Source organism: Rhincodon typus, chromosome 16, assembly GCF_021869965.1.
Source record: "Rhincodon typus isolate 14 chromosome 16, sRhiTyp1.1, whole genome shotgun sequence".
NCBI lineage: Eukaryota > Metazoa > Chordata > Chondrichthyes > Orectolobiformes > Rhincodontidae > Rhincodon > Rhincodon typus.
In genome coordinates this window covers 22,591,850-22,616,080 of record NC_063347.1, presented here as the reverse complement: position 1 = coordinate 22,616,080, position 24,231 = coordinate 22,591,850, and the positions used below count along the sequence as shown (strand labels likewise).

The 24,231-nt window shown below is 40.2% G+C and overlaps 1 protein-coding gene across 1 annotated transcript in view; it reads right to left on the bottom strand.

The window, feature by feature from the left end:
* The window catches only part of cfap92 (cilia and flagella associated protein 92 (putative)), a 59,597-nt gene that overhangs the window by 35,136 nt on the left and 230 nt on the right, over positions 1-24,231 (bottom strand). The window contains exons 2-7 of the mRNA XM_048606717.1: positions 23,863-24,148; positions 22,497-22,678; positions 20,700-20,904; positions 19,691-19,810; positions 14,195-14,267; positions 10,500-10,606 (exon numbers count right to left, since the gene is read on the bottom strand). Coding sequence (XP_048462674.1) covers positions 10,500-10,606; positions 14,195-14,267; positions 19,691-19,810; positions 20,700-20,904; positions 22,497-22,678; positions 23,863-24,148 — 973 coding nt within the window. The remainder of the gene's footprint in view (positions 1-10,499; positions 10,607-14,194; positions 14,268-19,690; positions 19,811-20,699; positions 20,905-22,496; positions 22,679-23,862; positions 24,149-24,231) is intronic.

The following is a 24,231-nucleotide window of genomic DNA, read 5'->3' as shown; positions in this document are numbered from 1 at the left end:
GCTTTGCACTTGTAGTTGGTCCTTTTTTCAATTATACTCAGTGTCTTTCGCCAAGCTGAAAGTACGTGAAGATTGGTAAGGGTAACCAGCTGGAAATGGTATCAGTTTTGGGAAATAAAGCAAATTTCTGTTCCTTAAACTCACTAAGGTGATTATTTTAACATCTGTTAGATTATAGTTTGATGAACTGGTGTTTGTCACAGTGCAGTTTAATCAGTCAGTCAAAACAAAATATGTTGAAACCAGTGTCTCAACTAAAGCTGAGGGACACAAAAGTATACACAATAATAATTTGGAATGATTTTGTTTTAAGACTTGGCAAGGCTATGATCAGCATTATCTCTCATTGGGTTCCAGTTAGTGTTTTTGCATTTGTTGAGATCATGTTGTTTTCTAACAGAATCTTCCTTGAGGGGATTCCTTGAGGGGATTAGTCAAGTTTCAACAACAACTGGTTTTCTCTTTTCAGCAGGATGTTTCAATTGTCCTGTGGCATGGTTGACATAATGTGTGCGCTGTTAAATAGAACATTTATTGATGCTGGCCAATTTCCAAATACCATAAGGATTTCTTTATCCAAGTAATGCAAAATGTACAGCTTTTCAGATCCCAACTATAATAAAATAATTTTCTTTTATTATCTTCCCCTCTTCACATTTTTTTTCATCTTGTCTTATACATTTGTTTTGTAGAAGTTTGCATCTTACAATGCATTTTGATGATTAACATCTCTTTGAACTCAGCAGTTACTATGTTGCCATTCTTGGAAACTATCATATCATTAGTAAAGATTTTAAGATATATTTCATATGTTCACTTTAGAAGATTTTCATAAATTACAACTGCCACACTTCTTTGACTGCAAAATGGATGAATCCATGGCCAATATCTCCAGGGGAATATAGATAATTGTTACATTTACTTGCTATTCTCTAACTGTACCACAGTACTCTGCTGTTGTCACTAAATCCTTTCTGAAATTGAACTTGTCTTTTAAGCTACAATACTGTGACAAGCTTATGGAACGCATTTGAGACAATTATTTTCAGAGCATTGTTATGAATGACCAACTAGAGTACAGGCTACTTTATATGCATTATTGCAAAATGAAACAGTTGGTAAGTATACTACAAAGAACCCTTTGGGAAAGGGAGTGATTTTAATATGATAAAATTTCATATTAATTTTCAGTGACATGATTAAATCCAAAACAACAACAATTACAGGTGCATGAGATATAATTTGGCTTTGGAAAATTGATAAACTAGATTAAAAGATAAAATTACCTCCAATGTGCCAAGTTAAGAGCATTTATTTCTTCTAGTTCAAAGAATATTAAATATACACTAAAGACCTCACCTTACACACTACTTAATCTACACTAAGAGCCAATTTTGACTTTAATTCTGTGCAGTAGAAATACTCAATTGTGTGCTGCTGACTGCTTGTCTCAGGAGCTCTCTGCTCTCTTGCTCCACAACTAATAATTTGTTTGCTGTGATTTTTAGCTTTCTTTTATTTGATTTTTTTCAAACTCATCTTGGTTCTCTCTGCTTAAGAAAGATGGTGCTGACTGTCACTCAGTGACCTTTTCACTCACTGTTCCAGCAAATGCTGACTGCCTCCCTTCACCTACTATTAAGGTGCTAATCGTTCAAAACCAGCTCCAGTGAGCACGCACGTTGTTTGTATCAAAACAGAAATTGCTGGCATAACTCAGCAGATCTGGCAGCATCTGTGGGAAGAAGGCAGAATGATCTCCCTGAAGAGAGTAAACATTCCTGAACCACAGGAATCTCTAGCTCCTGAAGCTTTATTCGAGAAGACAGCGAACACATGTTAGTCATTGTCAGGAACATGCAGAGGGGAGGTCAACAGGTCAGACAGAGGACACAAACCGGATCCTCCATTCATCACCTGCCCAGCAAGTGGCAGACTTTGCATATCAGGCGTTAGATTTATCAGCCATTGTAGAAACCATTGAATAGACACAGAAGTCATCCTCAATCATGAGGGTCATCCTAAGAAGATCTTTTAATTCTCAAGCAATGCATATTCCTTTGAGGAATCAAAAACACCACTGAAAAACTAGTACAGCCAAGCTAGTACTAAATTAAAAGAAAGTTACAATGTTATCAAAAGAATATGAAGTCTGAGAATTAGGAAAGATCAATAGAGGATGATAAAGAAATTGGTAAAGAGGGAGAAAACAGAAGAGGGGGCAAACAAACAAGAATAGAGAAACAGATTTATACAAAAGTATAAAAAGTCAGTAAAAGAAAACCCTGGTGCCTTCCACAAACGCAAACATATTTTAAAAATTATTAATTATTCACAGGATATGGGCATCACTAGCTAGGCCTGCATTTACCCCTAACTGCCCTTGAGAGGGGCAAGTTGATATAAGCAAACCTAAAGTGTGATTGGGAAGGTAGTTTCAGGATTTTGACCCAACAACAGTGAAGGAATAGCGATATATTCCTAGTCAGGATGGTTTGTGGCTTGGAGGAAGTTTTGGGGTCTGCCTGTAGTCAGATTAGCCACCAGCTCTCTGCAGAATTTTGCCCCAAGGGAGGGGCAGAAATCTTATTTCCAGCTGGTTAATGCTCATTAAAAGGCTATGAGACAGTCCTGACCAGCAAATTACATGCACTGTCAAACTGTCCAAAGACGTAGGTTTGGAAAAATACTGCCCTATGTCTCGGACAATAAAGTAAAGTATCATGTATACCTTATTAACCATTGTATCTAGCTCCCCTGCTAACTTCAGGGATCTGCATACAAACACTTCTTGGTTCTATCTGTTTTTCGATGCTTCTCTGTATTTTAATGCAGGACTGCTCCTTTTCTTACTTGACTTGTTACGTACTAGCTAAAAATGTTCTGCTTGGTCCAATTTAAGGATTCTTCACCTCTTATACTGTAGACAAGAATTTTATCCCAGACAGTATTAGAGAAGTACAAATCCTCTACAGATATTGCTCTATATTTTCTGCACTTTTCATCAATTTGGGTTCATTTTTGTTCCTCCATCTCCAGCTTTGCTTGAGTATAGTATGATATACATTCAACAGTAGGAATGCTCAGAAGCTGGAAGAACATGGTCTGCTATTAGACACAATCCATTGTTTGCAACTAACAATCCCCTTTAAAAGCTACGCATTTTCCTAGCCTGATCGCTATCCACTCCTTTGACTGTCCAACTGTTCTTCTCTCTCTTTGGGTTCTATCTCCACCTATCATTTAATCCTTACCCTCTCCCTCCACCCTATCATCTGCATAAGAAAAAAAAACCCAACCTTTTCCAAGCAACCATCAGTTCTAAGGAATAGTTACTGGACCTGAAATGTTAACTTTGATTTCTCTCCACAGATGCTGTCAGACCTGCTGAGCTTTTCCAGCAATTTCTGGGGTTTTTTTGGGAGTATGACTGCCGCTTTTTTGCTCTTTTGTTCAATCCTTATGACCTTAACTGATGCTCCTTCTAGAATGTCATTTTGTTTTACTGTATCATTTGAGGTTACAGGTGGGAGGGCATTGATTGGATCAGTATATATAAAGAAACAACTGCTGACACAAGTAGAGTGGAGTGAGGCGATAAACACCAATAATGTTTGACACTGAAAATACATGAAATAGATGTATTTAAAGTAAAGCTTGACTCTGCTTTCCTCCTTCACTAATCAGCTATCCAAAAGTATAATAATCTATCCGCATAGAATTGTTTATTTAACCAATATTGCAACTGCCCTCTTTTTTATCCACCTGTCTACCCGGTCTTAAGTTCCTGCTGGTCAGTTGCTTCTTCTACCTATTATAGGCCACACTGTGTGGCAGTGTGTACAATCTGTTTGGGTAACATACATGCTATAGCTGACAGTGTGTGCACAATGCAGCTTGCAGCAGGGTCAAGTGCTACTTCCCTCTACGATAAGGTCAGAAGTAGGGATATTCACTGATGATTGTGCGATGTTCAACACCATGCATGACTCCATAGTCATAGACTATGTCCAAATGCAGCAAGATCTGGAAAATATCCAGGTTTTAGCTGACAAGTGGCAACTGACATTCACACCACACAAGTGCTGGACAATGACCATCTCTAACCAGACAGAACCGAAATAATGCCCTTGACAATTAATGTCATTAACATAACTGAAATGCTCACTATCAACATCCTGTTGGTTATCATTGACCAGAAACTGAACTGGACTAGCCATCTAAATGCAATGACTACAAGGGCAGGTCAGAGGCTAGAATTCCTGCATCAAGCAACTTACCTCCTGATTCCTCAAAGTCTTTCTATCATCTACAAAGCATAAGTTAGGAGTGTGATGGAATACCCCCAACTTGCCTCGATGGGTGCAGCTCCAACAACACTCAACAAGCTTAACACCATCCAGAACAAAGCAGTCCACTTGACTGACCCCACATCCACCTCTTCTACCACTGACACAACATGTACACCTACAAGATGCATTGCAGAAATTCATCAATGCTCCAAGACAGCATCTTCCAAACCCCACAACAACCACAAGGACAAGAGTAGCATATACATGGGAATCACCATGACCCATTTAAGCCTCTCAGCATAGTGACTTGGAAACATGTCACTGTTTCTTCAATGTCACTGGGTCAAAATCCTAGAATTCCCTGTTACAGAATTGTGAGGGTACATCCACCAAATGCTTTAGTAGAGTGATGTGCTCTTCCTGTTGGATGAGGGTGCTTAGGGAGAGTTTCCATGTTACTGATGATTATGTCTGCAGGAAGTGTGTTTGGTTGCAAATCCTATCAGATCGCATGGATCGGTTGGAGCAGCAGTTAGAGGCAATAAGGAACTTACAAGAGCTAGGGGGTGCAATGGATGGCAGTTGCAGGGAGGGAGATAAACCTGAATTGGAAGGGGACTAACATACTGGTGGGGAGATTTGCTAGCGCTGCTCGGGAGGATTTTAACTATTAAGGCTGGGGAAATGGCCCAGGGAGACAATGAGGAAAGAGATCAGTCTCTTACTGTTGGAAAATGAGCAAGTCAAACAGACAGGGCAGGCAGTAACAAAGTAGAGAACAAGGTAGGACTGATAAAATAAACTGCATTTATTTCAATGCAAAAGGCCCAACAGGTAAGGCAGATGAACTCAGGGCATGGTTAGGAACTTGGGACTGGGCTATCAAAGCAATTACGAGACTTGGCTCAGGGGTGGACAAGACTGGAAGCTTAATGTTCCAGCGCATAGAAGCTATAGGAAAGATCAGAAGGGGGGCAAGAGGGGAGGAGGGAGCAGCATTTTTGGTTACAGATAACATTATGGCTGTATTTAGGGAGGATATTCATGGGACTATTGTACAATAGTTCCCACAACAGTCAGCGGGAAATTGAGAAACAAATTTGTAAGGAGATCTCAGTTATTTGTAAGAACAATGGGGTGGTTATGGTAGGGGATATTAACTTTCCAAACATAGACTAGGATTGCCAGAGTGTTAAGGTCTTGGATGGAGAGGAATTTGTTAAGTGTGTACAAGAAAATTTCCTGATTCAATATGTGGATGTACCTACAAGACAAGGTGCAAAGCCTGACCTACTCTTGGGAAATAAGACAGGGCAGGTGACTGAGGTGTCAGTGGGGGAGCACTTTGGGGCCAGTGACAATAATTCTATTAGTTTTAAAATAGAGATGGAAAAGGATAGACCAGATCTAAAAGTTAAAAGTTCTAAATTGGAGGAAGGCCAATTTTGACAAGAATTTGGGGTGGCATGGTATTTCAGTGGTTAGCACTGCTACCTCACAGCAACAGGGACCCGGGTTCGATTCCAGCCTCAGGCGACTGTGTGTGGAGTTTGCACATTCTGTCCGTGTTTGCGTGGGTTTTCTCCAGGTGCTCTAGTTTCCTCCTCCAGTCCAAAGATGTTCAGGTTGGGTGGATTGGCCATGTTAAATTGCCCATAGTGTCTAGGTGGGAAACGTATGGATAGGATAAGGGGCAGGGGGTACGTCTGGGTGGGATGCTCTTCGGAGGGTCGGTGTGGATTCAATGGGCCTGCTTCCATACTGTATGGATTCTATAAATTCTTTCCCTTTCTCAAAACTTTCAAAAAGTTAATTGGGGCCAGATATTTACAGGTAAAGGGATGGCTGAAAAATGGAAGCCTTCAAAAATGAGAGGAGAGGAGAGTCCAAACAGAGTATGTTCCTGTTCGGGTGAAGGGCAAGGCTAGTAGGTGTAGGGAATGCAGGATGACTAGAGAAATTGAGGTTTTGGTCAAGAATAAGGCGGCAACATATGTCAGGTATAGACAGCAGAGATCGAGTGATTCCCTAGAACAGTATAAAGGCAGTAGGAGTATACTTAAGAGGGAAATCAGGAGAGCAAAGAGGGGACATGAGATAGTTTTGGCTAAGAGGGTTAAGGAGAATCTAAAGGAATTCTATAAATACATGAAGGACAGAAGGGTAACTAGGGAGAGAATAGAGCCCCTTAAAAATCAGCAAGGCTGCATATGCGTGGAACCACAGGAGATGGGGGAAGATACTAAACAAGTATTTTGCATCAATGTTTACTCTGGAGAAGGATATGGAAGATATAGAACATGGAGAAATAAATAGTGACATTTTGAAAAAAATGTTCATATTACAGAGGAGGTGGTGCTGAATGTCTTAAAACGCATCAAGGTGGATAAATCCCTGTGACCTGATTAAGTGTACCCTAGAACTCTGTGGGAAGAGATTGCTGGGCTCCTTGCTGAGATATTTGTATCATTGATGGCCACAAGTGAGGTGCCGGAAGATTGGAGGTTGACTAATGTGGTGCAACTATTTAAGAAAGGTGGGAAAGAAAAGCCAGGTAACTATAGGTCAGTGAGTCTGACATCGGCATGAATGAGTTCGACTTAAGGGTCTGCTTCCATGCTACGTATCTTTGTGACTCTAAGGCAGCTCATCAGTACCTTCTCGACAGCAATAAATATTGTCTTAGCTAACAACACTCACATCCAATCAATGAATTTTTAAAAATAGCTGTTGTTAGGCTACAAGTGTGACATCTCAGAGTTGATAGATGTTTGTAGTTGAGTGATGAGGCTGTAGTGAATTAGACAGTGTGTGTGGCAAGTGATGTAATCAGCAGGATACGGTAAGTGATGATGCACTCACTGCTCTCCTTCACTACCTCCAGTGCTGCAGAGAGGCACAGAGAAAACTCTCGGGCCTGTTGTGCCACTTCTGCAGCTTCTTCAACCCCTCTTCGATCAGTTCTAGCACCCTGCTGAAGCTAGAATACCTTTAAGCGGGGCACTACAACCAGAGGAGGAAGGGAAATCAGCTCCCCTCTTTTTAAAACCCTCTTAGTCAGCAATAAATATATTTATTTCTCTTTTTAGCACATGACTATTACACTTCAACTAAAACTTAACTAACTAGATCAAATGAAGGAGCCAATTCCAAGGTTTACATGAGTGAAAGAAGAGGGATTTTATTATTCATTAAACCCAAGGGAAAAACAAATAAAATGTGACATCAAATGCACGCATAAGTAACTATTTATTTTAAAAAACTAGGAGGTCTGTAGTACAAACAAGAGGTAAAAGAGAAATACAGACAAGATAGCGGAGGATTGGAGGTCTGTAAACATTCTGCGATTCTTTAAAAAAGGCGCAAGGGATAAGCCACACAATTACAGGCTGGTCAGTCTGTCTTCAGTAGTGGGCAAATCATTGGAATCAATACTGAGACAGGGAAAATCTGTCACTTAGGCCTGGATTCTCAGGCAGTGTCAGCATGGTTTTGTTAAGGGGAGATAGTTCCTTATTAATTTAATTGAATTTTAATTACAATGGGCATTTAGTAAGGCATTTGACAAGGTCCCAAATGGCAGACAGGTCGGAAGAAAATAAAAGCCCAAGATATACAGAGGTATATGGAGAGTTGGGTGAGTGACAGGACAAAAATGAATTTAGATGTATATGGGAAGCAGTCTCCACTGGCATTCAATAGGGCTCAGTTTTGGGTCGAGTGTTGTTTGTTGTGTGCATTAATGATTTTGGCTTACAAGTGGGATACACACCTGGGAAACCTGTAGATTACACAAAAATTGACGGTGTAGTTATGAGTGAAGAGAATAGCTGTCGACTATGAATGTATCAATGGCTTGGTTGATTAGGTGGAAAAATAGCAAATGGAATTTAATCCAGATTGTCTGATAATGCATTTGGCAGGGCAAACAAGTCTAGGGAATACATAATAAACGGGAGGATATTGAGAGGGGTAGCGGAAGTAAGCAACCTTGGAGTGCATGCCCAAAAGCCCCTGAAAAGAGTAGTTAAGGTGGTAAACAAAGTACATGGAATGCTCCCTTTATTGGATGAAATATAGAATATATAATCAAGAATGTAACGTTGAAACTGTATAAAACAATAGTTTAAGTCACAGCTGGAATTGTGTGTACAGTTCTGGTCACCACATTACAAGAACATAATTGCTTGGGAGAGAGTACCAAGAAAACATACAAGAATGTTGTATTTGTCCTCTTTAAAAATCACCTTAGTCCATGAAGATCTCAGGTATTAAAATTCCAAACCAAAGACCTGTACAACCTAGAAGGACAAGGAGAAACAGATGCAATGGGAGCATCACCACTTGCAAGGTCCTCTTCATGTCACACCCCATTATGATGTAGAACTTCATTGCCTTCATGCACTGTCGCTAGGTCAATATGATGGAATTCACTTCCTAACAGCATCGTTGGTTTCCCTACATGCCAAGGACTGCAGTAGTTCAAGAAGGGAGCTCATCCCCACCTTGTCCAGGGTAATTAGGGATGAAAAGCAAATGTTCACCTAACTTGAAAAGCCCACATCCCATAAAAGAATAAAATAAATCATGTGATGGAACTTGAATATCAATAGTCCATGTTAACCATCATCAAACAGGTGCTGTACAGCTTTAGTGCTGAACAGCATTAACTGGTACTAGCCTTAGACAAACCTGGGACCCAAACTAAGGCATGCAGTCACAGTCAGTGATACAATTAGTGTTGGGCTCCATGCCACAATCATAAAATACAGGTTGCATAATATTTGCATGGTGCTTGCATCACTTTGAGTGCAGGTCAATTCTGCATTGTAGGCCCAGCTTCTACTGACTTATAGAAAGGCCTATGAGCTATTCCTCATCCTGGTGCAAGACCTTTGTGCCTGTTTGAATACTCTTCTGGCTATTCTGGTGCTTCACGTAGTACTTTTAAGATAGTGTCTCCACTGGCTGCAACAGGGGAGCAAGGTGGTTGTTATGGCTCATATAGGAGCTGATAAGATGTTCACGGTCAGTGATCTCTTGGGTTTTATTCCCAGACCGTTAGGGACTAGTGAATTGATAATCTATTAGACATAGGAAACAAGGAGACGGTATAGGGTAGGATGTAATTGCAAGGAAAAGCAATAGCAGGTCAATGTATCTCCACATTATTGCATTTAGGATGTGTCTGAAAGAGTTAAGCAGAAGAGAAATATGAAGGAAAGGTCCCTCCAGTTTCCCAATATTTGATGGTGGAAACTGTGTGTCTTGCAATTATACTGATGGTGGCCTTTTAATGAATATTTGACAGGGCCTCCTCCTATCCTGTTTGTTGACCTCCCTTTAGTGTTTCAGGTTCTTGTACAAGGAAAGTGCAAGTGTCTTAGCCAAGTGTTTTTGACATACATGAATCTATTACTGTAGTGTAAATGATAACAGGAAGAAGCATGGTGGGTAGCCTAAATGGAGACGTTGTGGAGGCAGTAGTGGCATTTGAAAGCTTGAATCCTGGCAGAAGGCAGCTGAATTGAGGTTTTCTTTGCTAACTAATGCAAAGTTATAACAAGTAGGGAAGGGAAGGCGAAAGTGCCAAGGCAAAGAGAGAGTTCTCCAGGGTTGTGCAGCCAGTAAAGTTGATGTGAAAGGGAGTCCTACCTTGGAGTTTCCCGTAAGATTATTAAACTTCTTCCATCACTGTGGTCAGATCCTGGAGAAACTGTTAATTGCATGTGTATGTAACATATAAACTAATTTTCCACTGCCTGCCAATCATCTGCTGGAAAGAGAAATGCCTTTCTATTGCTAATATATTTCACTGGCACCTCCAAGACTGTATTTGAAAACCTTGAAGTCATCCTGGAATTCATGCTGGCCACAGAGCTTTCCCTTCAGATCCATGGTACTTCTTTTTTTTTCCCTGGTTTAGTCACAAACAAACACTTCTTTAAGATGTTAAAAGCGTGTTAAGACCTACAGCAACATACATTTTCCATATCTTATTGGTAAGATGTAGATGCAGAGCTTGCTCCACATTGGCAGGACACTTGAAAATGTGAAGGGATGCAGAAATGCAGATTTCTCCCATGCTAACTCCTCTGTTCAGTGGTCACTCTCTTCATGTTCACCATCCACCATTCCCTGTGGGGATGAAAATTACCCCAAGTCTTCTTTCGATAACTTAAATGGCAAGATATAACCATCACTTACCTCCTGTTTGTTTTTTGTGAGAAGCTCCCTTTGTAGGTGTCTGTAGTGCTGAAATCTTTTTTTTCTTTACTTTACTTGGTCTGAAGTCTGCACATGGCTCTTTCTCACTGAATAAGCAATCACATGACAATTGGATGAATTTACTAAAATCCAATAAGCTTATTTATTGGGGATGAATTAATTTGGTTGAATATTTACTGCACATTATAGTATCATGACAATGAACTATTGCACATTGTAATGGACATTAGAAACAAATTTGCATCACACAGTTATGATAAATATCAAAAAATGCATCCTTTGAAGCTGAAATCATGACTAGGATTAATTGCGTTATTTACTGATTTTTAAGGTACCAGCACCCTTCTTTTGACAAGTTATAACCTATTACTATTTCAGATAACTTCTGCAACATTCATCCTTATAACATATAATTTGCAATGTTATGACAAATTTCGAATAGTGGATATTGTATATTAAATGTCTGTCATCTGCCAAATAATAGGAGAAACCGCACAGTTGAACCTTAATCATGTCATTGCTTAACACAGCCATCTTGCTTTCCATGTTTTTCCACCTCTTGCTTAGCACAAAAACAATGCACGCTCATCTGCTTCCTAAAGGTAGATGACAAGACATTAAACTGCTGTAGCAGCAAAAATGAGTTCAGAGGGAATTGATCACTAAATTAATGTGAAGACCACCATGAAACACATCGCAGCTCCTGAACATCACATGAGTTTAGTGAGAATGAATCACAAGTTACTTCAGATGGTCTACACAAAAACATCCTGGCACAATTCCTGCAAATAATTGTGAACAATTACTTTCTGCAAGTATTCGTAAGGACACAAACAATAAACTCAGCCAAAGAGCTAAATAATACAGTTGGCATTAGATTTTTGGATTTGAGGCATGATCATGGAATGTTCAACAGACACCATACTGATTCATGCAACTTTTAATTGTGCATGATGCCTGACTGAAACATAGGGCATGTCTCAGAAGCATGTAAATGAAAGGCACTGCTCAAATAATGGAAAGAAAACAGAACATATCTCAGTGTACAACACAATGTAAGCCTACAGCATGTGGCAGCTGCTCAAGTAGCAAACACACTGCGCATTTATGCAATATAATGGCCATGTCAGAAAGTGGACCTCAGACCATTAATCACAAGCACAGTCTGCACACAGTTGAGGGGCTTGACCAAGGTTGGTTCTCCATACAGGCCAGGGGATATGTCCAAACACAATCTAGGGAATTGCCAACAAGCAGTCCTTTATAGGCATCACAAGCAATCAGGGGAATCATCAGTCAGGAAGTTGCAACACACTGAGGGATTTAGTGAGTATGTTTGGGGTCTGTTTTTTGAAGTCTGGGGTCTGGAACAAATGCGGTCCTGGAAGTTCACACTTTGACCATTGAGGATGGAGCAAGGTGGGCTCTAGATGCAAAGAGGGGGCTTATTGCCAAGAGGAGGTGGGGCAATCAAGCCTGGGGCAGGGGATGAAAGCAGCGCCACACATTGAGGTGGAGACAAGGATGGTTAGGGGAAGAATAATCGAGCTGTAAGGATGGCACATGGAACAGTATGGGGGCACTGTCGACTGCAGGAGAGAGATTATTGCAGTGACCATCACCGGGGCCTCCACAGGGAGGTGTGCACAACACCATTTTGGTTTAATGTTGTCACTTGGGAGCAAGGAGGAAAGATAGAGGCAAAGTTGACGATGGTGGGTCTCCACACCTCAGGTAGATGATCACCCATTATCAAGAATGGCAGATATGGTTGGAAGGGTGAAGTGGCCAACTCCAACTCACATATTCCTATGTTCCTGTATAAAAGCCTTCAGAGAAAATCTCGCCAGTATTACCAGAAGTTGAGTTCTGGGCTATAACACAAAATATTAAGAAGTGAATTCTATACGCTCATACTGTTTTATATTCTGCATCGGCTTTGGCAAATTATTTAAGACATTGATCCTGAAATTGCTTGGCCATTTCAGAAAACTCCAGCCATAACTTCGGATTAGGTTTAGCAGGACATTTGCCAGCCTGCTTATGATTTTACAATACATTCAGCCAACAGCAGAGGCTCCACACTATCAGGACACATTTTGTAATTCAACAAAACATTAATCTCAAACAATTAAGTGAATGTTGGATGCTTCCTAGGCATCTTTGAGATCTGTTGCTTTTGGTGCTGAGGTATATTCAGTAAAGTGGCCTTTTCAAATCATCATTTGAATTACTGACGTTTAGAATATTTTTCTGCATATACCTCCTAGCATCATATAAATAACTCTGATATAGATTCTTTATAATTTTCTCAGATTAATTAAGACCAGGTACCAGTCACAGTACAGAGACACATGTCAGATTTGTATGTTGAAGTAATTCCAGAGAGGCTGATATTCCGTCACCAAGTCACCCTTTATTTACACATGGAGAGTCCTTGACACTGATCCAGCTCGCAGAATGAACAGGATGTCTGACACTCCTGTTTATATTTGTCAGACAGGGCACCTTCACTGGACCAGATTAGCAGTCCCAATCAGAGAACTATCCTATGAGGTCCACCTGGCTGACCTTGTTACAGTCACTACACGTGTTATGCTTTGAATACAGTTCATGTTTGTGCTTTTGTCTTTGGGTAATGGTCTTTGTTTGAAAACTCCCTCTTGTTACTTAGTGAGCGCTGATGTCAATTTACAATTACTATTCTCTGAGCATAAATTATAGTTCTTCAGCCAATCATTTTGACAATTTAACTCTATCGATATAACTTAATCCAGCTCTTTGTGGTGAGAGCAATACCATCAGTGCCAGCTAATTGTGGGAGAGGCCCTGCATTAATCCCCTGGCAGCAGCAAAACTTTGCTTCATTAAGTCGGGGACAGAGGACGCTGACATGGGATTCCTGGCTACTAGTGGCAGCCTATTAATGAGGGACGCAAATGAGCTGATTATCCCAGAGCAGGCTACAATTCAGTATTGACTCAGTGATTATCTGAGGTCATACAGTTTTATCAAGCCTCCTACAGGCCACAAGTTGCCAACAGTTTCCCAGGTAATGTCCCTTGTTATCAGGAACTCTGCACCAAACATGGGACCTGACCACCGATCACTGGAGAGGAGACCACTGGAATCCACCTCTTGGCTGGACTCCAAACCTTTTACCCCCACCGCTTCTGTTATCCTAATCCCACATTCACTCATTTTTGCATATTGTCAGTGATCCTGGGCCTTTGGTGGATGCATTGTTGGCAATTGACACTGCTCCCAAAGGTGCTGACAACAATAAAGAGCTGTCAGCCTCTGAGTGGCTAGCTACTGTTGCTGTGCAGAATGTCTGCCATCAGGGTCCTGAATCCAAGGGAAGGCCTCATGGTAGGCACTTTATTCCTTTGGGCCTCCCCCGTGAAATTAACAGAGGTTCCCCACTGGCTCCCTGACCCGAGGGCAACATCCCTGTTCGTCCAATCAAATCCTACCGTGCAGGTGTAAAACATTTAAAGCCAAGCCCAAAGTACTGTGGTAGTGTAACACAGTTCAACTGCTTATAAGACAAACAAAGTTCATTTCAATATTAAATTATTTTTTCATGGTGATAAAGAAATCTGTCTTTGGTGTCTTTATTGTCCAATGCATATTCAACAATAATCTTTAAAGAAAGTGGATGTCTAATTTACCTTTGTTGTTGTTGAACATGACTGGCAGGTTCTAAATGTTCAATATTGGCTTGGTCTGATGAGGTAACAGGACCTGTGCAGCATTACAGAAAGAATTTAGAGAAAAGAGTCAATGCAGTTTAAAAAAAAGTGTTCAACACAACATGATTAACAGCAGGTACCAGGGTATACCAACCAGATACAGGCTGTCATTGATGGGTTGAAGGCAGTATAGGCCGGAGGGCAGAGACTATACAATGAACCAGAAGGTGCGAGAAGAATGGAGGCAGTATTCTTAGAACACCAGGACTTGCAAGGGAATTTGCAGAGAGCTTCCAGATGGGAATACTCTTAAAGAGGGAATCTGGAAGAAAAAGTCTGAGGTTAAGAAGCAGTCAGGCTGAGCCTTGAATATCTGTTACCACTTAATGGAATGGGGCTAGATGGAGCTTTAATGTGGGTTTGTCACTTCTCTGCGAGGACATAGATCTACAGCACTGGGGGAATTAGTGACATTTTGAAGCACTTGGACATAGCCTACTGTTTAGACACATTCAAAGAGATGAGGAAGAATTAGAGTCTTGAGGTTTAGCAGCAAGTGGGGAGCTGAAATTGGAAGCAACGTAGGGAGTCCTACATTTTTATGTTACTGAAGAGGTCAGTGAGGTTAACAGCACTGAAGGCATTTTTGGGCTTTGAAACACTAGGCTTGGTGGGGGTTCCTAATGTGTGCTGGTATTAGAGAAGGTAACAGTTCAGTGAGGACACCTTACACTAAGTGCAGAGACACAAGAAAAAAAAACTTCTATGGTCTCTACACACAGGCTAAAGCAGAAATAAATGCTGACAGGCAAAAGACTCAGCTGTAGCACGATGCCTGCAATGTGATAATAAAGACAAATAGAGAGAAAATAACATGAGCAATAATACTATGCACATTGAACACCCACTTTCACAAAAACAAAAGTTCAAAATTTAAAATTCAAAATGACATATCAAATTAATTATTCCAAAACCATGACCAAAATTTCTGAAACTAAAGAAGGGTTGACAAGGAAATCATTTTCAGGATTTTTACTGAAAAAAATGCAAAGCTATACATATGCTAAGTCTTTACTCAGATTATTTTACTATAGGTTTTAGTGCCATAAATGCTTTTACCAGCACATTTTCAGATGCATAAAATGTAGATGTCACCTCAAACCACAGTATTAAATATTTGAAATTACTTTATTTGCTCAACATTTTCCTTCAATGGTAGATTTATTAACTTCTTAATGTTGGTGTCTGAAAGCATCAGGAATTCCAATCTTATGGTCAAAAAGTCAGATTTCCTGCTGCGATTATTATCCTGCTTTAAATCCTTTCAGAATTTCATGCGAAGTTGATAGATTTGCATACTCCTTGGGGTAGTTGCAATGCTGCCAGCTGCCTCTGTTGTAGTCAACTCTGAATGCCCTCTTGTGAAGGGCAGCATGAGTGCTCCTTTTCAACACCCAGATCACTGCCATCCTGAGCCTTCATCCTGTTCATCCTCCCATTTTTTTGCCCCCTCTCTGGCCTCCAATCCACATGCACACACACACCTAATGTTTTGTTCTTACATAAAAGTTCTGTCACATCCAATTGTCCTGGTTCAGGTTGTGCTCTTAAGTTAATGCTCTACCAGTAATGGCAGCCCTTCTTGCAGCTCATGCAACACTGGCTCCACCACAAGGAGGCACCAGGCACAGTATCGGGGCCTTAAAAATGGCGACACCTGGATTTGATGGCTGTTGTGTGGTGCAGAATAATGCCAACAAAACAAGTTCAGTCCCTGTATCAATTGAAGTACTTCTTGCATTCTAGCTCCTTGCCTTGCCCAATGTGATATCATGGCACTAACAACCCTCAGACAATAAAGACAGAACATGGAGGAGGTGGTGTCTAATGGATGCATTTCCCTTTTCTTGCGCACCATTGGTTGATTCACTACATTTCACAATGTAGGGATTCTATGATTCCACATTCTGGCAACAAGTGTCGCATACCACGTAACACAACTTATTATTCTGCTGCTAAAGTACAACTCTGTACACTTGTGCACACAAACTATGAATTTTTGCACAGGTTTTCCCAATTCATGCTGGACACTCTGTGGAAACCTTACTTCTCCAGAGTTTCTGCAGAGTTGCCAAATGAGCAGCAGACAATCAAGAGATGACCTGCAGAAATTCTCTCTCATTAAGAAAATTTCTATAAACACTTGGCAAGTTCATTAACAGAATAATTTTAATTGCTTTTCAGATTGTAGATCAGTATCAGGTCCGGTTGGAAGTGTCCTTGCCGGTTTCATCACATGAACTTCCAATTCCAAGTACTCTGCCCAGTACTGTAGTTTCTTTTCCTAATTTTTTAAAACTAATTATCAAAATTGTTTAAGGCCTATTTTTTAAAAAAAAATTACCTTTTTTACTGTCCCAATGATTTTTCTCATGGTTGCTTGGAGTAGTACTGAAGATTAACCTCCTACTTCTAGAAAACCTTGGACAATCCAAAGGTTTGGCGATCTTAGGTCAGTGCCCTTAATCTCTATTCTTTTTTTAAAATATATGACTAATAATGTTAAATAAGGGGCTGAAGTACTCAGATTCCAGTACTTTTCTTTTCTGGAATAGTACCCATTCTGAATATGTTTTGGTGTAACAGAGATGATGATTAAAAAAAAAAAATAGCTTTGTGAGCAACAGCACCTGGAACTGACATTGGAAACAAGTTGTATTAGAAAAACAATGGCAAAATTCCACCTAAGTGTGGGAGAAAGCATGTTAGGTGGTAACTAACATACCACTCCCACTGGTAAGAGAACTGACTCAATTACTCTGACAGGCGAGCAAAGGCATGCGTCGCACCCAATCACAGGCCTCAGTGCTAGAGACTCTGGTTGCCAGTCTCTCTTCCAGGTCCTAAAATCTACTGGTTGAGGCCTACTCCTCAGGGAATCCAATGGTGAGAAGCTGAATGTCATTCTTATTCTTGTGGGGAGGGGAGTGCTAGGGAAGGGGGGGGTGGGGAAAGAAAAATCAGGAATATTGGAAATAAGGGCAGTGGAGTGGCTTCAGAGGCCATCCCCTTGCCTGACATCTGTGCTTCCAATTGTCGTCAGGTTAGCTAACTGGTGTAGGAATGAGCAAAAATCCCCTTCATCCAAAATACTAGACAAGACCCTAGACTTTTCAAAACTTTTAAAAGGTAAATGGACGCTGGGATGAGTTGAGTTCTGTGGAGAGTACACAAACACAACTCACAGAACTGAGATGTCTGTCTGGAACCACTGCTCTGCCTGGAATTCCAACTGACACCTCCACGCTAAAAGAACAATCAACTGAAACAGACTCCTGGACTCTTGGAGTCCAAGACAGCTTCTACACCTCGGGCTACCCAACACAGACAGTATGGGGTCTACAGAGATACCAGACATTCAACTTCAATCAAAATCCATTCACATAAACTCTTAAATGATTGGAAAACCAATCAACTTCAGAAGGAAGCACCAGAAAAACAACAGACAACACAGATGTGGAGGGAGATAACAGGACACACAGTCAGTATAACTGCTAGCCCTGATCTCACCTGAAGGGAGAGCCGTTTCTTCAAAAAGCTTCTATGCCCACAGGCTTCCACCCCCAAGAAGCAGCTTCAGAGCCAAGAACACAGAGGCCGAACAGAGAAACTGAATCAGGAAGCCAATCCAAAAGCATCATCAGAACAAATGTCATCCGAGAGAGGGGAAGCCAACCAAGCGCAATCTGAACAAGAACTTTCAGACACGGACCTGTTCCAAACCAAGACAGTAAATGGGAAGAACCTCTGCAACTGGGCACGCTTAAAAACTGAGTTTTCCTCAGTGGTGAGCTTAAATTCCAGAGACCCCAATGTTTCTGACCTAGATAGCAAGGAGGGGAAGGTGGGCAGGGACAGTACGTGGGACCACAAGGGTAGGGAGCCTGATTAAACTTTGTGATTAAAACCCTTGTTTTAAGTTCTAATAAAGCATAACATAGCTAATAGTGTGTTTAATTGTATTACTGTCCTTTATATAATTGATTTTGTTAATTTCACTGTTTATTACGTTTATCTTTATTTCTTGTATTGCACTTATCTTTTGTACTGTGAATAAACACAGATTATTTTGTCCTGAAACACCAGTCTACCCTTCTTCCCTAAATAAGTCCAGTGTCTAGAACCAGGAATCTGGGAGTGATTCAAATCACCTAAAATCAGCAAAGTAACAAGTATTCTCCCATGGAGAGGTGGAAAATGTAGTTGATATATTTAAAAGAGAATTGCACTGTTCAATTTACAACCCTATTTACATGGGGTTAAGAGGCTTGACAGGGAAAAGGGAAGTAGGAGCTATCGGCTTGACAAACTAATTGCGTTTTAAGGTTCTTGAGTAGATTTATAGCTCAGATTGTAGATGCTGTGGTTGGTTCGCTAACCAAGCTGGTTCGTTAGTTCGCAGACGTTTCATCAGTGCAGCATCCGATGAAGCACTGTCGTGTTTTCCCACCTGGTATTTAGACACTGGACCCCTTCATCGGAGCCTGCACTGATGAAGTTACCCAGCAGGGTAATGAAACATCTGCAAACTAACGAGCCAGCTTGGCGAGCAAACCAACCACAGTAATTGCGTTTTACTTTGTGAGCCAAAGATTTTATAGGGTTCCTCCCAGCATCTTGAAAAAGCCTTTGGCTCCTCCTCAAGCAACTGTAGCCTCCCTCTTCCCACTGCCATAATTACTACCTTGACCCACTCTCAACTCGGATGTCCTTGCTTTATCCCTCCACCATATCTCATTCCATTCTCCAACCTTCAAATACCAGACATCCCACACACTGTAATTGTAGCTGAAACCTCCATCTTTCCCATCCGCTCTAATTACTGACATGCTGTTTTTCTTGTTTACTAGGAATCATCCCCAAGAGCGTCCAGTTATAGTCTCCTACCATTGGTTTCCTGTACGGCCATTTGGGCTGACCAGGAATGTAAAAGATAAATTATAATTTGAGTTCTACTCTCTTAGGTGGATGTATGAGATCCTTTGGCACTATTCAAAGAACAGGGTAGTTTTCCTGGTGCTCCAGCAAACTATCACCCAATCAGTATCAATAAAACAGAATATTTGGTCATCAAAATAATTGCTGTTGTGGGGTCTTAGTAGCTATCTTTTGGCTGTTGGATTCCCTACAATAAAGTAAAGTAGTGACTACATGTCAGAAGTATTCCGTATAGGGTGAACCACAACAGATTCTATATAAAATTGAATTTAAACAAAAATTGAAATGAAATGCTACCTAACATTCCATCAGTTGCAAAAAAAAAAACCCCATAACCCTACGTTTTTTAAAAATCAGCTTCGCAATTTCCATGGACTAAATGGAAATTATGATAGATGCTGGGCCTTCTTATCTCTTATTTTGCTTAAGTATGCCAGCCAGCATCAAGCACTACATTTTGTATCATCTGAGTCTTACCTTCTCCAAGGATTTGAGAGAGATCTTTCGGGTATATATGATTGGTTTCTTTATAGGTTGTCAAGAGGGGACTATTTTTTAACAGTTTCAACTGCTCCTGAACCAAATGTTTTTCCTCATCTGCCAAAAGAAAGATTAATCAGTTGGATGAGTCCTTATGCACACATTACAATAATGATGATAGTGTATGCCCTGTTCATTTACCAAAATACATCTAAAAACACAACGGTTGCCCTGACAAATTTTCTGTCAAAATATGAAACAGAGAACTTTTTTCCATACACAGAGGAGAAAATGAGAAATGCAAAATCTAACTGATATATTTTCCAGTGAGTTCTTTACCCTTGATTTTGTGACTACTTTGAAGGCATAGCTAAGAAGCAATTTTCACTATAAGGTAAAGTATGTTGCTAGGCCTGTCTACTGTCCCACCATTTGGTCATTTTTCACTCATTTTATTAATTGCAATGAAACTTTAGCTAACAAATAAAATATTTTATCTTTGATAGTGTTAAGGTCCAGCCTATTTTTTAAACACAGCCACCTCACTAGAATCATGAGATTTCAGGTATTTAGAATTTAAAATGGACTACTAGATCCTGCACATTAATTAGAGCATTCACATATTAATAACAGCACTAATAATGATAGCATTACAGCAAATTACATTGTTTTTCGTGTTCAGTGACTTGAACTTTTTCTGACAAATGTGGTCTTCCATTAAAAAGAAATAATTATATATTGGAAACAAAAAAGAGAAATTGCTACAAAAACTCAGCAGGTCTGGCAGCTTCTGTGGAGACAGAGCAGAATTAACGTTTAGCTGCAATTCTGAAGGGTCACTGGACCCAAAATGTTAATTTTGCTTTGTCTCCATAGATGCTGCCAGACCTGTTGAGTTTTTCCAGCAATTTGTGTTTTGGCTTCTGATTTCCAGCATCTGCAGTTCTTTCATTAATTATTTATTGGATTTGTTCAAACTGCAGAACATTTCACGCCTCCTACTCACCTATATTTTTGTTCTCCATGAAAATACGCAAAGGCTTGGACCGATCAAACTTTGCCTTGGAGCTGACTTTATCCTTACTGTCCCATATATGAAGTGTCATCACATAAGAACCAAGTTTTAACAGTGTTTCTTTAGAGACTGGCAGCTCCACACTATGACTGAAGACCAACCACATTTGATCACCATCATACCATGGCTTCAGAACCTACAATATATTGTAATGGAAGAAATCATTTTAAATATACCTTAATTACATCTCATAGTAAAACTGTATATTTTTATAACTTTTTGATGATAATGGGAAGATGGGGAAATGATGGGAATGACTTATGTTCAGTTTGCACAGGAACATCTGGATTGCTGTTCAGCAGCTGAGTTTAGAGATTATATGATAGCAAATGTGTTATTCGAGTCTTAATAAGATATCAATTTGTTGAATACCAGTGGCTGAGCTTCTTGGCTCAGCTCCCTGGTGGTGGGATTGTTGGCCGGGGAGGACAACCTGATTGGTTCAAGTTTAGGAAATGGGCCTGCTTCCCCGTGACAGAAAGATCCTGGGAAAACTGTTCTATGTGGAAAAGAGGTTCTGGACATGCTGCTCAGTGGGAGCCTATATTAATCATGTTTAGTGGGAGGAGTCATATCTGGAAACATTTCAAAATGCAGGACGTAGCTTGGAATTCAAATTGACAATCTGCATCTTTCTCCACTGATAGGGATCATGATATGAACAGTGGGTAAGAAGGTGGGGTTAAACCATGATCTTTGAGTTTAAGAGTAGGAAGTCATACTGAAAACGTACAAGGTACCGGTGAGATGACTTCTGGGCACTTTTAATCCCCTTATTTAAGGAACGATATCATTTCATTGGAGGCAGATCAGAGAAGGTTTACGAGAATGATCCCCTGTATGGAGCAGGTTGAACAAGGTTGGGCTCTACTCACTGGGGTTTAAGTGATCTCATTGAAACATATAGGATTCTTAAGGGCTTTACAAGGAAAATGCTGGGAGGACAATTCCCCTCATGGGAGAGTCTAGGACCAGAGGGCACAGTCTCAGTAAAAGTTTTCATCATGATCTAGTCCTGCTCCTATTATGTTCGTGTTATGAAGTAATAAAGATCATCTAATAAGGGACTGAGTGCCTGGTGTCTTACATTGGAGCAGACAATGATAAAAGGAAGCAATAATTAAGAATGGGCTGACCTACTGCAAAACTAGAGGGCACAGGTTTAAGGTGAGAAGAGTAAATTTTATTCGGGATCTGAGGGGCAACTTTTTCACAGAGGTGTATGGAATGAGCTGCAGAGGTGTGGTGGGGTTGAGTAAAATTACAACATTTAAAAGGCATCTGGATGGGTATATGAATAGGAAGGTTTTAGAAGAATGTGGGCCAAATGCTGGCAAATGGGACTAGATCAGTTTAGGATATCTGGCTGGTGCAAATGAGTTCTACCGAATGGTCTGTTTCCATGCTGTATAACTTTATGACCCCAAAATGAGAAAGAAGAACTGGGTAGCTGGAGTTACAGATTGAAGAGATCTAGAATGAGCTAACAACCAGCAGAAGGTAGTGGACTGATTAGTCAGAGTCAGACAATGGAATTGGGCATGAGGAGCTGTAACAATGAGCATGTAGCCTGCAGCTATAAATTGTACAGATCTTTCATTTTTTCTAAGGATTTAAAACTTCATCAAGAGTATAAGATGAACATGGAATTCCATCTTTCACTCATAAGTACCTTTGCATTCTTCCTGAATTGATAATGCTTATTTGACTTTAGAAAAAAGAACTTACCTGGCTGTCTATTCCCATATAGATTTTTGCCGCTGTCGCAAAGGTCACTATATCGAGTTTTGTCACTTCACCATTTGGGAGAAGGGTCCATTCGATATGATAATATTTGAGAGGTTTTAATGCTTCCAATGACTTCATTGATTTGGACTTTTCGAGCAAGTTCTTTCCGCCACCCTCAAGACCTAGGAAATATATGTTCCATAATTTTAAGTTACCAAAGACAATTATTACCACAAAACATGTTGCGCTACAAATATAAAAAGTTAAACAACATAAACCACAACAGGGTTTAGCAACAGGTGTATGGTTCCCACTGTGATATTTCTATACAGGAGCTGCTAATGTATGGAATTGTCGATGTACTGATCGTAAACACAATTGAAAATGAAGGGTAAATCTATAAATAAGGCCACATTGTTTGGGTGCTTTTCTCCCCAAGACATTTTCGGTAGGCACAAATGTCACTATCTGATTAGAAACAATAATAATTTAAATAATATATCACCACTAATGAAATTGGAGATGTAGGGTGAAATATTCCCATACAAAGATTGTTGCGTTACCTCAGTTCTACAGATATAAAATATTAATTTAGCAGTCATGACAAGTCAGTGCTAAATTTGGTCCATTTTTGTTTTGCAAATCATGGCATAACGAATGATTCTCTGCCTGCTGCACATAAATTGTGACATGTATATGTATTTGTGCCTTTTTGCATTAGCGGTTTATTTTGCACTAATTATTGTTGGCAACATAGGTAAAATCTTTTTTGCCATTATAATAAGACATCTTCATTAAAATAGCAAAAATTGATTTTTAATTAAATATTTGTCTACTAATATCAACAATGGTAATTTTTTTATCCTTTCTGGAACATTGGCCACATTAAAATTAAAAGATGCAACTGGATAAGGGGGTACTGGCATTTTGAACAAGGCAGACGTGTGAAGAAGCTGTGAATCACAAATAAGTTCACAACCAAGCCCTGGTAATTCATGAAAACGTTGTTTTCTGAAAACATGTGATTCGATCATATGTTTCTTAATCGAGTCCAAAAGATTTTCCAAACTACTTAACGGTAAACTATTAAAACAACTTGTTTTAAGACATAAAGCTGGAGCTCTGATAACAAGAAGGAAAAGTTACAGCAGGTGAATTTGGCAGTCCTTGATTTGTGCAGCTCCCACTCAGCGTTTTCAGAAATTTTAAACGGCTGGAACTATTTGGATTAAAAAAATAATTTAATTTTAATAAGTAATTCATGATTTTTGACGCCGATAAACGATCAACAGAATACATACAATGTTTGAAATGGCGAGTGACATTGTAATATTCTCACTGTTTAAATGACTTTGAATCACCTTACCTTCCGGAATGGCCAGCGTCAGAGTAACAGTGAATTTAACAAGGCGAGACGAGGAAGCAGGGTATTTCTTGTCATGTGAGCTGGTGAGACTCTCACCCAACACCGTGCTGAGCTCTGTACTGCTTGGTAGGGCAGCCTGATCGAACTCTTCTGAGGGGGAGGCTTCGCTCAGATCAGGCTCTGGTGTCCTTTCTCCTGGGACACTGGCTGGCCTCATTGGATCTTCAGCGCCATCGTCTGTAGCGGCGTCACTGTCAAGCTCTTCCACGGCTTCGCCAGAATCGTCCTGTGAAAGAATGACGAAAAAGGTGGAAATACTTACTAAACACTCAGAGGCAGCACTCACCCCACTGTCAGTTCAGTATTTCT